General features: G+C 44.3%; 1 protein-coding gene across 3 annotated transcripts in view; it reads right to left on the bottom strand.

The window, feature by feature from the left end:
- MDFI (MyoD family inhibitor) overlaps positions 1-17211 on the bottom strand; it is a 44019-nt gene that overhangs the window by 12185 nt on the left and 14623 nt on the right. For 2 of the 3 annotated variants that reach the window (XM_066598694.1, XM_066598693.1), the window contains exons 2-3: positions 4536-4742; positions 1602-1808 (exon numbers count right to left, since the gene is read on the bottom strand). In XM_066598694.1, the coding sequence (XP_066454791.1) occupies positions 1602-1808; positions 4536-4731 (403 nt within the window). In that variant the 5' untranslated portion in view covers positions 4732-4742. Of the gene's footprint in view, positions 1-1601; positions 1809-4535; positions 4743-11580; positions 11689-17211 lie in introns of all 3 variants that reach the window. The other variant, XM_066598692.1, reaches the window with a different exon arrangement.

Below are 17211 nucleotides of genomic sequence, written 5' to 3'. Positions count from 1 at the left end.
AGGAGACTTAATAGCTGTCTGTAAATATCTGAAGGCCTGTCACAGTGAAAAGGGATCAGCCCTATTTTCATCTACACAAGGAAAGACTAGAAGCAATGGGATGAAACTGATCTGTGAGTGGAACAGTTTGCCATGGGAGGTGGTGAGTTCTTCTTCAATTGAAGTCTTCAAACAGAGTCTGGACAGACATAATTTAATGATCAATCTATGATTCCAATCTATGATTCTACCATGTTTGCCCAAAAATAAGACCTTCCATGATAATAAGCCCTACCCTGATTTTTGGTGAGGCCTTGAAATCTAAGCCCTATCCCGAAAATGAGCTACTCTACATGAAAAAAAAGCAATACTTACCTAGCAGTTGCTGTTCAGGTCCCTCCCGCTGCGCTATGACGCTCCTGCAGGCTTCCGTGTAGTCCTCAATGCTGATGGAGCATCTCTTGTTGGTGACAGGGCTTGAATACCCTGCCTCCAGCAAGTGATTGCTTTGATTGGTTCAGGAGCACTACCTGAGCCAATCAGAGCCGGCGCTCGATGAACTAATCACACCCATTCATTGATTTACATCATTGAATTACATCGGTATTCAAGCCCTGTCACCAGCAAGAGATGCTCCGTCGGCATTGAGGACTACACGAAAACCTGCCGGATCTCTGCAGCCCAGCAGGAGGGACCCAAACTGCTCCTACTAGTTGAGTATAAAAAGACCCCCCCCCCCAAATAAATAAAAATAAGACCCTCTTTTGGGGTAAAATGTAATATAAGACAGAGTTTTATTTTCAGGGAAACATGGTATGACTTTGGGGATGAACAGGCTAATGGCAGAGATGGTCCAGTATACCCACCCATATCGCTCTGCCTCATTTACATATGGTACAGGAAAACTTTATACAATTACACAGGTATGCTTTTATAATCAAACCAACCTAAAAGGACTTCAGAAAAGATTTTTCTAAAGGTCTGCTCTTGGTTTAGGTTACTAAAATCTGCTGACAGCTTCCCTTAAACCTCTCAGAATACTAAAATATTTTACATTGGACAACAAAGCTTAATTCTTATGCAAAAAAACACTTAAAATGTTTAGAATGTGAAATTCCACGCAAACAGAAAGTGTAACATAAAACCTCAGCAGACAGAGATGTCTAAAACTTTGTTGACTTACTTACACTATGTCTAGTTTTCATCTTGTCTGCTTTCAAAACAACCTAAACCACAAATATGCAGAAGCCTGAATAGCAAAATTATGTTGCCACCGTAGATCTGCTCTTTCAGACAGCATAATGTGTCATTTTTAGTTGCAGTATTTGCTAAGCAGTTGAATGAATATTATCCTCACCACCAACACTACCGGTTCCTGTAGTGAAAGAGGGGAACATGGTGGCCCGGAATCAGCAGAGGTGGGATTGCTAGGTATGTATTATACAAAATGTTTTATGCCAAAGAAGACTAATCATACAGGGAAAAAAGTGTTCACATCTTTTAGTGTATTAGAAGTATTTTATAATTAATTTCAGTAACATCATTGATGTGGAGACTGTACTGTTTGGCTCTCATAGGGTGAAATTCAATTTAGTAGAAGTGTTGCTCAAGAATGAACATACCCTCTTGTGCACCAGGAGGAAGAAATGGAGGTTCACTTCCTTCGTTACTCGTTCGACTGGTCTGTTTCACAAGAGGCGGCTGGGAAGAGACCTTTTTCTTAGAACTAGTCTTAGGATTGTGAGTGACAGCAGCTTCTGGATAAGGATTACATTGTGTCCCATTGGTGATTTGTGGAGCTTGTCTCACAGGAGGCATAGAAGAATGACCTGCAAGGAGAGCGCAAGCAAATTCACTGCAAGATCCAGTGTATCAGTTACATCCATTTATGTATCCATCCATTTCCATTGGTGCTAATATGAAGTTGAGCCCCCTTGCAGCTACAGTATTACAAACTCCACCATTCTGCAAGATCTTCCCACAAGATTTATCCTGTGGAAATTTGAGTTCTTCAATCAAAGCTCCCTGTAGTGCTTAGTGTGCAATATTACATGGCAGATCCCCTTCTGATGGTTGGCATACAGTACTACCTTAAATTTAGAAGATACCCACTGCAGATATTACATATTACAGGGGCTTGCCAGCATTTATTCGCAGCAAACACCACAAACATACAGCAAACACAGCGTCAAGTCCATAATTTAGGGTACACAAACCCACAGGGCCACTGTCACTACCCCGCCCAGAGTGTCTGGAGGCCATCTTCCTTTGTCAGATGCGTGTTGGTTCCCACAGCTGGTCCGCATGGGACCTCAGGCTCACAGTCCTGATGCGGCGTCTCTCACCACCTCTCTGGCTAGCAGCCAGCATTCCTCTTGACTGTGTCAGGACTGACACTTATAAACTTTTGTTTTTGCCACACTCACAGATGTTAAAGGGGTTGTCCCGCGCCGAAACGGGTTTTTTTTTTTTCAACCCCCCCCCCCGTTCGGCGCGAGACAACCCCGATGCAGGGAAGTAAAAAAAAAAAACGCTCAGCGCTTACCTTAATCCCCGCGCTCCGGTGACTTCTATACTTACCTGCTGAAGATGGCCGCCGGGATCCTCTTCCTCCGTGGACCGCAGCTCTTCTGTGCGGTCCATTGCCGATTCCAGCCTCCTGATTGGCTGGAATCGGCACGTGACGGGGCGGAGCTACACGGAGCCGGCATTCTGCACGAGCGGCTCCATTGAAGAGAGCAGAAGACCCGGACTGCGCAAGCGCGGCTAATTTGGCCATCGGAGGGCGAAAATTAGTCGGCTCCATGGGAACAAGGACGCCAGCAACGGAGCAGGTAAGTAAAAAACTTTTTATAACTTCTGTATGGCTCATAATTAATGCACAATGTACATTACAAAGTGCATTAATATGGCCATACAGAAGTGTATAGACCCACTTGCTGCCGCGGGACAACCCCTTTAATCTATTTTAGGTTCTAGGATGCCTATCCGTTGCCCTCTGCAGGCCATCTTGTGCGCTGCCCTTCTACAGTTTGTAAGTGCAAACAGATCACAAAGGCCATGCAATAGTGACTGAAATGATGAGGGAAGAAAATCTTTTATCAGATTGTGTCTTCCTAAGGGCTCATTCACACAGGCGTATTGTCACCGCGTATTATGCATGCGTATTTCCTGTGCATAATACGCAGTGAATGGAGGCAATGAAAGTCTATGGACTTTCATTCTTCCATTCACACCTGCATTGGAACTGCGAGGGAACATCCGTATAAAACACAGAAGAAATAAATCACAGCATGCTCAATTTCTCAACGTTTCATATGCACAGAGCAGGGTATTTGAAAAAAAAAAAAAGACATGTGACTGTGCATGCCTGTGATGTCATTATCCCGGGCATGCACAATGCCTATCGCAGCCCCTCGCGATCTCTGCCGGCAGAGCGTAGGGGCTGCCATGACTACAACACTGCAAGACTCACAGTGTTGTACTCATACGCCTGTGCGAACAAGCCATAAAAGGTCCACTAAAGCGTGTGAGAGAAGACCGCAAACTCTGCAGCAGAATGACGTGTGTGGTAGAGTATGAATAGTAGCCGATCTTGTTAATCGAGTTAGCAGTGGATAGGTCTGTACTGTACTGAAGGTTTTGCTGCTGTGTTGTTTTTAATTGCATTACTGGCATTGTGGTTAGTATATCATGTGTATGTAGATCAGAACAAAAGGTACGCCACAGCCAGGCTACTATAAGGCTGGTCTCAGACAAACGGATTTGAGTTGTGGATTTTGCGATCGCCATCCATGGGTATGATACGAGGTAATACGCAGGTATTCAAATGCATTGACTTTCACAGTTTCGCTCACACTAGCAGGTAGGAATTATGGATTCTACGAACAAAAGAAAAATTGCAGCATGCTCTATTTCACCGTGGATTCCGTGCACATGAGCGCTATTTATCTCTATGGATGCATTCGAAATGCAGTGCATATGCAATTACCATTGCATATGGACGTGGATTCATGTGCACGTTGCTAGGAAACCAGATAACAAATGGTATAAAGAAAGCAGGAAATTGTGGGCAGATAATACAGGACAGAGTCTGGGGAGCAACATACCCATCTAGACTGTCTGCAACCTCCACTTGTTCTTCTGGACTCTTCCTCCACAAGAAAGTGTTTTTATCATGAAAGTGGTTTAGACTACTTTAAAAAAAAAAAAAAAAAAGTAGTGTAAAGCGGCCAAGCCTAGAGAGTGGTATCCTGTCCTGAAGGATCTCAGAACAGCTCTGTCCACGACCGCACAAGAGAATGTTGCCTGAACGGTCGCCTTAGCAATAGAAGGGTGTTTTCAGGGGTTGGGATACTTTCTGATGTCATTCCCTGCTTGCGTTCGTTCTTTTGCGAGAATGATATACTCTACATCTGTGCAAAATTGGAACCTGCAACCTGGGAATGGAAGGATGAAGACTTTCCTTATAAGAGCATACATAAGCATATGTTATTCAAACAGGGGACTACATTGAATTTCAATTTAGTAGAAGTGTTTCTAAAGAATCAACATACCCTCTTGTGCACCAGGAGGAAGAAATGGAGGTTCACTTCCTTCGTTACTTATTCGACTGGTCTGTTTCACAAGAGGCGGCTGGGAAGAGACCTTTTTCTTAGAACTAGTCTTGGGATTGTGAGTGAAAGCAGCTTCTGGATAAGGATTACATTGTGTCCCATTGGTGATTTGTGGAGCTTGTCTCACAGGAGGCATAGAAGAATGACCTGCAAGGAGAGCGCAAGCAAATTCACTGCAAGATCCAGTGTATCAGTTACATCCATTTATGTAACCATCCATGTATGTATCCATCCATTTCCATTGGTGCTAATATGAAGTTGAGCCCCCTTGCAGCTACAGTATTACAAACTCCACCATTCTGCAAGAGCTTCCCACAAGATGTTTCCTGTGGGAATTTGAGTTCTTTCAATCAAAATAGCATTTGTAAAGTCAGTCATGGCATGTTGAAGCTCCCTGTAGTGCTCAGTATGCAATATTACATGGCAGATCCCCCTTTTGATAGTTGACAAACAGTACTACCTTCAATTTAGAAAATACCCCCTCAGATGTCACATGATTCAATAGGACTGCTTAAAAACTGCTTTCTGAGCAACAACATGTGCCAGTGTGTTAGGTCTCATCCTGATTCTAGAATTTACACATGTAATTGCTTATTCGTGGACCTAATCCATACCTGTCCACCATCGGTGAACCTGAACCCATGACCCTAATCTCTTCTTCATTTTAACTATTCTTTTGAATCTTCATGTAGTATCTGTTTATCTTCAACTATTCACATTAAGCAGGCAGTGAGAGGTCTATGACCTGCAGGTCCTTGACAGCTACGTCCATATGTCCCTGGTGAAGACTGAGGGGCCTAATAGATGCCATGCCTTGGCACTGCCATAAATAAACCAAGACTCATAAAAAGGAATCCAAAATGCCCTGTTAGTAGTAGTAAGACCCAAACGTGTTTGATGGTGTTGAGGACAGGGTTCTATGTGCAGATTAGTGGAGTTCCTTCACAGCACATTTCTCAAAGCTTGTCTTTATGGACCTAGCTTTGTGCACAAGGGTACATTCAGTGGTGCACTATAAGGGTGGCAGCCAGGAAAATGAAGGAGCAATTTCACAGGCCTAATTCCCAGATTGATTTAGTATGGCCCGAGTGGTTATTTTTAAATCCTCATAATTGGTTTAAGGGCCTGGGGGATGATATCTGGAAGTCTTCATATCCTTTTACAAGTAGTCCTTCTAGTTGTGACTGTCTTCATAATCATAAAGGTTTTAATTATTATCTTTAAAAGAATTCTGCAATCTAATTGTTTGCGATTTTCAGGGGAAAAAAACTAATTTGGATCTAAATAGCAATCGGAGTATAAAACTCAAGTGATGACAGTTATCCCCTCCGTCAAACACAAGTGCTTGTTGTGTGGCAAAGAATCCCTTGAGATACCAAGGACTATATACACTGTCCAAATCCATGGATCAAGTTATCATGTGGTTATTTTTCGAATGACTGATAACTTCATACTTTTTATTCTGTACAACTCCTTACGATTGTAGTAACTCTGAGAAGGGAAGTCATTTATGTTTGACTATATGAAATAATGGACTTCTACTATTTGCATTAAGTAAATCAAATGTACTCACTTATATAACCTCATCCATCCTAGCCTACTATATGATATGATATATAGGAAGAATTAGTAGCTCTGGTATTAGTTGAATAGGGATAGCAAGGTCTAAACAGAAAAGTGATCTAGATGGATCCAGTGATCTGAACCTATGATCTACAATGGGCAGCCTTGTACTTTGTAATGGTAGGGTTATCTTGGGGCAGACCTTCGGTTGGGAAGGGATAGAGTAGTTACTCCTCTCATGACCTAAGGGAAGATAGCCACTGAAACTTCAGAGATGATGAAAATGAGGGAATACGATAGAAAAGCAGCTATATGAAGCAGTCTTCAGCTGCGGAGAGCATCCGAAAACGGCTGACACCACACAAGAATGAAGGTGCAGGAGCTCTTAAAGGGTTAACTAAATTGTACATATTATAATATTTTCTCCAAAAGGGAGTTTTTCTTTTGGCTTTTCATCTGGGAAGCTATCCTTTTGGAAGCATCAGAATTAGTAGTTTGGAATATGGGTGGATATGGTTGAATTATTATGATGACTTGAACTGTTTGGAAAGGTTTGTTTTTATTCCCACTGCACGCATGCCAAAATGTTGTTCTTATCACATATAAGCCAGAATACTGTCTCATTGTTTGTTCATTCACACTGTTACTTGTCATGTATACCACAATATAACAACCACTATCACTGGCTGGCCTCACCCAGTGAAGCAACAAAAATTTTTAAGTGGACCATGGCCATGAAAAGGGGTAGGGCCAAGCTGAACTCTCGCACTAGGGCCCATGAGCCTTTAGCTGTGCCTGTGGGTCCATTCATACTGGAACAGGAAAGAACCTTCTGCGAACTGTTACCACAAAGTTAGAAGCATACTTGTCTAATATAGCTTTGTATGCTGTAGTATTAACCTTACCTTTCATTCAAAATAAGAGGCGTAAAAACCAATGCCACACCATTATCCCTTCTCCACCACATTTTAAATTAGACACTATGCATACTAGTATGTAGCATTCTCCAGGCATCCTTCAACCCATATTTGTCCATCACACTGTCAAATGTTGAAATGTGATTCATCACTTCAGAGAGCACATTTCCGCTACTCCAAACCCTAGAGGTGACATGCTTCTCACCACGCTAGCCGATACTTGACATTGCATATGGTTGTCTTAGACTTAGACTTCTGCCGCACAGTTCTTGAGCTGATGCTACTGTTTGAAGCTATGAAGATTTTTACACACCATGAGCTTCAGCTTTTGTCATCTATGAGTTTGCCAGGTCTAGCACTTTGTGGATGAGCTACCTATTTCTAGATGCAGTCACTTTAGTATATGACTCTAATTATACAATCAGGGGCTGATTGGTCATTCACCCTACTGGTAAAAAACCTGGTGGGCTGGTCGGGTCCTGGGCCAGTAGAAGGGAACTCTGGGCTGCCTTAAGTGTATATAATAAAAAAAGGGCCATATTCACCTCCTCTGTTGTTCGTTGACTTCCGGCTCATTTGATCATGTGACAGACACACATGATCACTTCAGTGAATCCTGGTCTCAGCGATCATGTGTGTCTGTCACATAATTACACGAGCCGGAAGTAAGACGGGACACCAGCGGCTGGGGAGCAACAGAGGAGTTGAGTATGACCTGTTTTATATTTTCTTATATGACTGCCTCATGTGGTTAAAAGGGGGCCACATTGATGACTGGGGGCAGAAAGTAGCTATTATTACTGACCTAGTGCAAAAGGGAGCCATGATTATTGACTGGAGGCCATTATTACTGCTTGTGGCAAAAAGGACTGATTATTACTAACTGGGGTGCAAAAGGAGGCCATTAATACTGACTGAGGGTATAAAGAAGGCATTATTGTGAAGAGAGGGCAGTTTTGCAGTGTGAGGGTCACTATAAGCAGCATGTACTGTGTGAGGCCTGTAGGGGGCACAAAAAGAGGAATACTATTAATGTGTGGAACACCACAAGTAGCATCATTACTGCCTGAGGTACTATAAAATGGGAGAATGTGTACCAGTATGGGGGTGATTACATGGTTCATGATGATTGCATTGATACTATGTTGGTTCCTTTTTTTATTGTACTTCACAGAAAATTTGCAGTGGCGAGTGAGGTAGGTCTCATAGACTCTTCCCTCCTACTACCTACGTGCTGCTGCTGGCAATTTGCTGACCCCCTGCCTACTTGTGTTTGCCCCACTTGCAGCTAGTTTGGACCCACCTACAAATTGAGGCCAATTTGTAATTTTTCTCCCCGGCCACTTTGAGTTCCAAATCCGCCCCTTATACAATTATCATGTTAGTTATCCTACACAGTGGATATCATAAAATAAATTTAAATAAACAATGCCACATTTTCAGTTCTTTTGACACTTTACCTCCCAAAATATGGGAACAAAAATCAAAAAGTGTTATGCATCCCCAAATCATAGCAATTAAAATGCCATCTTAACCAACGTAACCAAGCCTTCATACAGGCGATGGAGAATTTTTTGAATCTCAGAATATGGTGACACAAGAAAGCAATGTTTAAGCATTTTAAGCATGCTAAAATAATAAAAATATATATTAATTTGGTATAGCCGTAATGGTACTGACCCACTGAAAAAAGCTAACATGTAACCTCAGGATTAATGCTATAAAAATGACATTTCCCTAATTCTTCCCCTAATCTAGCCTTGATGCTGATCCCAACACCAGACACCAGTGTCCCTAAGTATCCCAAAAGATATCCCTAATGGACACCCTATCTAAAACTCTGACCCTGACAAACAATGTAAGTGCACTAAAACAGAGACAAGGAGAAAACTGAGTAAATCTGAACTAAGAAACAAGACATAAATAGATATTGTATAAACAGGGAAAAAGCAAAACAACAAACTACAAAGCTAAGAAGCAAAGACTACCCTAGAACATACCATTGGAATAAAATTACAAAAACAAGAAGCAAAGCTAAAATAGGAACAAGATACTCAAAGCATATAAAGAATATTGGATTTAAACGGAATCTGTCAGCTCCAACACGCAGTCCAATCTTCAAACATCATGTATAGACCTGGCGGAGCCAAGCAGATTGGTATATAGTTTTATTGGGAAAGATTCAGTATACCTTGTATTCATTTATATCTCTGCGCATTCAGAGCTGAGCAGTCCAGTGGGGGGAGCTATCAGTGATTGACAGATTGACAGTCTTCCCTGTATGTACAGTCATACACAGATCAGTCCAGTGAGAGGTCCTATCTTTAATTAACAGCTATCTGAGCACTTGAGCTTTGAACTAGGGGGATTGACTTCCCCACATAAACACCTCCCTGTCACCTCTGGTACATTAACTGTGGAATAGGGAATGTGTATAGGCAGCATGACTGCCATCTTATGTGTGCTGTTGCGGAAAATTCTATTCATTCAGGATCCGTGGCATAGCAATAAGGCTCGCAGGGGTTGCAATTGCACCCGGGCCCATAAGCTAGAGGGCCCCTCCTGGATTGAAGTCACGCAGAGTAGCTGCGCAGAGTGGAGGCCCAAGATAAACGTTTGCATCTGGGCCCAGGTGGTCAGGATATAAACTCTGTCGAAGGTGTCTGTCAGTCACTTATCCACCTCTTAGTGGTGATTCTCTGCTACTAGATTCCTTCTAGTTATCAATGCAGATAGGCAATTTGAGCTTTGAACTAGGAGGATGGACTTCTCTGTGCTGACACCTCCCTGTTACCTTTGCTACATTAGCAGGCTAATGGTATAGTGACCTAGATAGGATGGGGCAGTTTCACTGACAGCCCGAACCTGTACTTTGATAGAGAACTCAAATAGGTTCCCTGCCAGTATAACCCCTCAACAGCGCTCATGTTAAATTATTACATAAATAGAGAAAATTGTAAAACTAATGTATAAGTAAACAATTAAATACCCCCTCTTCCAAAACAGATAATGTGCACCAATATTAGACATTCTGTATGACACAAGTGCATTTCACATGGGTATATGTCCAGCAGAAAAAAGAAATCCAAAATTCTGGAGTAACAAAAACAAATCCCAGAAATCGACTATGTATTTACTGATACAAGAGGGCAGGTAGAAGCACCACATAACCCTCAACATGCCAACAGCCAAACTGCTATATGTATTTATCAGTAACATGCAGCTTTAAACGCTGAGGGGCCTGGGGTACATAAACTATGAGGTGCATCGCAGCGCGCAGGATTGAAATATGGCATCATAATTAGGCTGTAAGTCTGCATGCACCATGTACACGTACTATGTGGTCTGACTCCCTGCATCTACTATTTAATGCAAGAATAATACTAAGCAACCGCCCCCCTCTATATAAGGAAGGTGTGTGAGTGGCTGTTCATCAGCACCTTCACCTGTGCAGTGCCTCCTCCATATAGCAGTTTGGCTGTCTGCATGCTGTGGGTTGTAGTGCTTCTACCGGCTCTCTTGTAGCTGTATATCAGTAAACGTATGACTGTTTTCTGGGATTTTTTGTTTGTTTGTTTATATTTCCCTTTTCTGTGATTTAAAAAATTCTGGGGTAAACTAAGAAATTAAAAATAAAATACAAATTTCTACTTTAGAATGCAGCATTCCAAAAGGAGGCATTTTGCTCTAAGTATTAAGTTAAAGTTCCAAAACACTGTTTGTCATGAAAGAGTTAAGGGGTTCTGTCATTGCAGAAAAAAAAATCCTATACTTACCTATTCCTCTCCCGCCAGTCTTCTTACCAGTACCACATCTTCACCTCACTGATCTTCTCCTGGCTCCTCCAGTCCCCTGAGTCACCTGAACTCCAGCGGGCAAGATCCTCTTCTTCCTGTGATGTAGCGTACATTCTTAGCATTCCGCTTCCTTCAGGTCAGTGTACCGGGTCACTAGTGACATAGCATTCACTGCCTAGCAGGGAATGCCGAATCCTCGGCAGCCTGCTTTAGCCCGCAGATGGTGTCTCGCCACAAGTGTTCATATACTATATGAACACTAGTGGCGAGACCCCTGCACCTGCGTGCTAAAGCAGGCTGCCGAGGATTTGGCATTCCATGCCAGGCAGTGGATGCTATGTCCCTAGTGATCGGGTACACTGACCTGCAGGAAGCAGAATGCCAGCAATGTATGCTTCGTCACAGGAAGAAGAGCATCCGGCGGGCTGGAGGTGAGGTGACCCGAGGGACTGAAGGAGCCAGGAGAAGATCGGTGAGGTGAAGATCTGGTAAGAAGACTGCCTGGGGAGGAATAGGGAGGTTTTTTGTTTTTTTCTAATGAAAGGACCCCTTTAAAGGGTTTTTCCTATTTACGGAGGTACATTAAAAATATATTCAAAGTGCTATGTCATATCTGAGAAAGGGCTGGAGGCTGCGGAGTAGTTGCTTCTTTAGCCTTCCTATAATCTGGTCTTGTAAATAAAGTGCTTTTATAAAGAATTCTCCTACATGATATTTGGAGGGGCTCCACAGATTCCATTGACTCGGATGTCACATATATTGATTCTTTTTGTTTTATTTGTTCCATTTTTGCTCCATGAGCTGTCCTGGAGGGGTCTGAGAAAACAAGCAACATAACATTTCAGACAGTCAGACGTGGACGCAGGATACATTTGTTTATGATATTGACTTTACTTAACTCATTTATAAAAAAGAGACAAGAGTAAGACGGAACTAACAAGTGCTCCACATATTATCATGAGATAAAAAGTTTCTGCACTATTAGTTTTAATGCAATGATATGCTCAGCGGCCCTGTAAATTGTCTGCTTACTTTAATTCCTGTATAGCCTGTAGTGCCTGAAGGAAAAATACTCCTGTAGATGCAGCCCAAGTACTCCCCATCTAAGTACTTTTGGGATTCAAAATCCCTTGCAAAGCCAGTCTGAGGGCTCAGTCACACGAGAGAATGTTTGCTGCATAATACTTAGCGCTGAAGACCATTGATTTATATTGGGTGATTCAGACTTGCGTTCTTCTCACACGCATGAGAAAAAATGCAACATGTCCTATTTTGTTGTGTAATACGCCCTTTATAGACTCTGGGTGTTTAAAATACACAGTAAATACACGTTACATGTGTATTTGCTGCATACTGTATATTACACACGTAAAAACATACGTGCATAATAGGCAGCAAAATGTGGTTGTTCTCAGGAAGAGAAACCAAGTAATCTTGTAGATATAATACCTTTTAATAGCGAACAAAAATACATGATGTTATAGCGAGCTTTTCAACCAGGCAACAAACATACGCCCGTGTGAGTGAGCTCTTAGTGTGAACTGAGCGATATTTCCCAGTGGGTTCTTTGTTTAAATTTTTTTGTGTTCGAAGATCACTTTGTAAAACTGGGAAGTATTTCAGTTGCTTCATAATTTGTAACTATAAGTAAACTTGGCCTTCATCAAACCCGACACAGAAGCGCTGATGGAAAGACTGAAGCAATTTTTCACTTTTTACTTTATAGTGAAACAGTACAAATATGTGTCGTGTAAAGAGATATTTTGCCCAGCAGACTGGGTTCGTCATTACATTTCTCCAAGAGCTTATTCACACAGGCGATTTCACCAATGAGTGCTGTCCGTGTTTACAATTGATTACACACAGACAGCGCACAGACTCATTGTAGCCACTGGCGCTATGCAGATATGTGTTCTGTTACATGGACCAATCATGTTATATTCTGGAACAATTTCTTGGACTGTTTTTTGTCGACCTTGACTGAGCAATGCTAAAAACAAATTGGGCTTCCTTCCATATTTTTATTTGACACGTAATGACTAGAGATGAGCGAACGTACTCGTCCGAGCTTGATGCGCGTTCGAGTATTAGCGTGTTTGAGATGCTCGTTATTCGAAACGAGCACCACGTGATGTTCGAGTTACTTTCACTTTCATCTCTGAGACGTTAGCGCGCTTTTCTGGCCAATAGAAAGACAGGGAAGGCATTACAACTTCCTCCTGTGACGTTCCAGCCCTATACCACCCCTCTGCAGTGAGTGGCTGGTGAGATCAGGTGTCACCCGAGTATATAAATCGGCCCCTCCCGCGGCTCGCCACAGATGCATTCTGACATAGTTCAGGGAAAGTGCTGTCTTGCTGGAGTTGCTATAGGGAGAGTGTTCGGAGTTATTTTAGGCTTCAAGAATCCCAACGGTCCTTCTTAGGGCCACATCTAACCGTGTGCAGTTGTGTGGAGGCTGCTTTTTGCAGTGTTGCACATTTTGTTTTATTTGTATATCGGCCGTGCAGAGCATTGCGTCCTGCAGTAATTTTACATTGTCCAGGGCCAGTAGTGGTGAGGCAGGGACAGAAGACATATTTAGTGTATATAGGCAGTGGGCCTTTCCAAAAACATTTGGGAAAAAAAATCTATTTGGGCTGCCTGTGACCGTCCTCAGTGTACTGGGTCTCTGCTGGGGGTAGTTGTCCTAATTCATACGCAGCCAGCTAAGTGTTACAGCAGACTTGCGCAAAATTCTTTCCTGGCTCTGTGTTGCCTGTTACATCACCGCTGTATTCCTGTCCACAGTGAAACAGTCTGCAGTAATTTTACATTGTCCAGGGCCAGTAGTGGTGAGGCAGGGACAGAAGACATATTTAGTGTATATAGGCAGTGGGCGTTTCCAAAAACATTTGGGAAAAAAAATCTATTTGGGCTGCCTGTGACCGTCCTCAGTGTAATGGGTTTCTGCTGGGGGTAGTTGTCCTAATTCATACGCAGCCAGCTAAGTGTTACAGCAGGCTTGCGCAAAATTCTTTCCTGGCTCTGTGTTGCCTGTTACATCACCGCTGTATTCCTGTCCACAGTGAAACAGTCTGCAGTAATTTTACATTGTCCAGGGCCAGTAGTGGTGAGGCAGGGACAGAAGACATATTTAGTGTATATAGGCAGTGGGCGTTTCCAAAAACATTTGGGAAAAAAAATCTATTTGGGCTGCCTGTGACCGCCCTCAGTGTACTGGGTCTCTGCTGGGGGTAGTTGTCCTAATTCATACGCAGCCAGCTAAGTGTTACAGCAGGCTTGCGCAAAATTCTTTCCTGGCTCTGTGTTGCTTGTTACATCACTGCTGTATTCCTGTCCACAGTGAAACAGTCTGCAGTAATTTTACATTGTCCAGGGCCAGTAGTGGTGAGGCAGGGACAGAAGACATATTTAGTGTATATAGGCAGTGGGCCTTTCCAAAAACATTTGGGAAAAAAAATCTATTTGGGCTGCCTGTGACCGTCCTCAGTGTACTGGGTCTCTGCTGGGGGTAGTTGTCCTAATTCATACGCAGCCAGCTAAGTGTTACAGCAGGCTTGCGCAAAATTCTTTCCTGGCTCTGCTGTGCGTTCCGTAAGCGAAGTCAGCCTCCAACCACAGGCCAATAAGCGACACATTTAATTACGGCGTTCTGTTTCTGCACTACTGGTAATACACCATGCTGAGGGGTAGGGGTAGGCCTAGAGGACGTGGACGTGGACGCGGGCGAGGACGCGGAGGCCCAAGTCAGGGTGTGGGCACAGGCCGAGCTCCTGATCCAGGTGTATCGCAGCCGACTGCTGCGGGATTAGGAGAGAGGCACGTTTCTGGCGTCCCCACATTCATCTCACAATTAATGGGTCCACGCGGTAGACCTTTATTAGAAAATGAGCAGTGTGAGCAGGTCCTGTCGTGGATGGCAGAAAGTGCATCCAGCAATCTATCGACCACCCAGACTTCTGCGCCGTCCACTGCTGCAACTCTGAATCCTCTGGCTGCTGCTCCTCCTTCCTCCCAGCCTCCTCACTCCATTACAATGACACATTCTGAGGAGCAGGCAGACTCCCAGGAACTGTTCTCGGGCCCCTGCCCAGAATGGGCAGCAATGGTTCCGAATCCTCTCCCACTGGAGGAGTTTGTCGTGACCGATGCCCAACCTTTGGAAAGTTCCCGGGGTCCGGGGGACTTCCGGCAACTGTCTCAAGAGCTTTCAGTGGGTGAGGAGGACGATGACGATGAGACACAGTTGTCTATCAGTGAGGTAGTAGTAAGGGCAGTAAGTCCGAGGGAGGAGCACACAGAGGATTCGGAGGAAGAGCAGCAGGACGATGAGGTGACTGACCCCACCTGGTTTGCTACGCCTACTGAGGACAGGTCTTCAGAGGGGGAGGCAAGGGCAGCAGCAGGGCAGGTTGGAAGAGGCAGTGCGGTGGCCAGGGGTAGAGGCAGGGCCAGACCGAATAATCCACCAACTGTTTCCCAAAGCGCCCCCTCGCGCCATGCCACCCTGCAGAGGCCGAGGTGCTCAAAGGTCTGGCAGTTTTTCACTGAGAGTGCAGACGACCGACGAACAGTGGTGTGCAACCTGTGTCGCGCCAAGATCAGCCGGGGAGCCACCACCACCAGCCTCACCACCACCAGCATGCGCAGACATATGATGGCCAAGCACCTGCATTAAAGCTGACGTTACCTCAGCTGTGATCGGCACTGCAATGGGATATATTTATGTACCGCCGGTGGCTTCCAGGGAGCCATCCATGCTGTCGGTCCACACGGAGTTGTAAATGCATCTGTCCACTTCTAAAGAACCCCAGTCTGACTGGGGCATGCAGTGTGGGCCGAAGCCCACCTGCATTAAACATGACATTACCTCAGCTGTGATGGGCAATGCAATGGGATATATTTATGTGCCGCCGGTGGCTTCCTGGCACCCACCCATGCTGTCGGTCCACAGGGACTTCACAATAGGGAGTTGTACCTGCCTGTGTCTATGAATTAAAAACCCCGGTCAGGTTGGGGCATGCAGTGTGGGCCGAAGCCCACCTGCATTTAATCTGACGTTAGCTCTGCTGTCCAGGGCACTGCAATGGGATACATTTATGTACAGCCGGTGGGTTCCAGGGAGCCACCCATGCTGTGCGTGCACACGGAATTCCCATTGCGGAGTTGTACCTGCCTGTGACTATTTATAAAAAAACGCGGTCTGACTGGGGCATGCAGACACCTTGACAGAATGAATAGTGTGTGGCACATATATTTCTCACTGCTTCTGTACAGCATTGTGGGCTATCGTCTTGCCCCTTTTAAAGAGGGCCGCTGCCTAGCCGTGCCAACCCTCTGCAGTGTGCGCCTGCGGTTCCTCCTCATGGCAGACGCACTTATAAATAGACATGAGGGTGGCGTGGCATGAGGGCAGCTGAAGGCTGCGCAGGGACACTTTGGTGTGTGCTGTGGACACTGGGTCGTGCGCGCGCGCGGGGGGGGGGGGGGGGGGTTGGGCAGCATGTAACCCAGGAGAAGTGGCAGCGGAGTGTCATGCAGGCAGTGATTGTGCTTTGTTGGAGGTAGTGTGGTGCTTAGCTAAGGTATGCATTGCTAATGAGGGCTTTTCAGAAGTAAAAATTGTTGAGAGGGGGTCGGCCACTCTTGCCGCTATTGTGGCTTAATAGTGGGACCTGGGAACTTGAGATGCAGCCCAACATGTAGCCCCTCGCCTGCCCTATCCGTTGCTGTGTCGTTCCCATCACTTTCTTGAATTGCCCAGATTTTCACAAATGGAAACCTTAGCGAGCATCGGCGATATACAAAAATGCTCGGGTCGCCCATTGACTTCAATGGGGTTCGTTATTCGAAACGAATCCTCGAGCATCGCGAAATTTTCATCCCGAGTAATGAGCACCTGAGCATTTTGGTGCTCGCTCATCTCTAGTAATGACATAAAAGTATACAACAGACTCACAATGCATGCCAATGTAACACAAACATACACGCAAATTAATATCGGTCCGCTTTTCATGGACTAAAATCGTACACACTCGTCTGAATAAGTCGTAAGGGTCTTCACTATAACTAAAACTTACACACAAAAGTGTTGGGCCATCTGATATGGAAAAGGCATCAAATACTAAAAAACAGTCAAAACTGATTATTCGATTCCAGCTTTAGGACTCGTGCACACCAGAGCTTTTATGCAGCTAAACTGTGCTTCAGTCCAAATAAAACCAGCACAATCGTGTGGGACTTTTAAAAGCAGCAATGTGTATTAATAGGAAAAACAACATGAAAAGAAGAAAATGTGAATTCAATAGAAGAACAATGCAAAGCTACTTACCTTTT

Source organism: Eleutherodactylus coqui, chromosome 4 (genome assembly GCF_035609145.1).
Source record: "Eleutherodactylus coqui strain aEleCoq1 chromosome 4, aEleCoq1.hap1, whole genome shotgun sequence".
NCBI lineage: Eukaryota > Metazoa > Chordata > Amphibia > Anura > Eleutherodactylidae > Eleutherodactylus > Eleutherodactylus coqui.
Note: the sequence above shows the minus strand (reverse complement) of the source record. Positions and strands in the feature narration are given on the sequence as shown.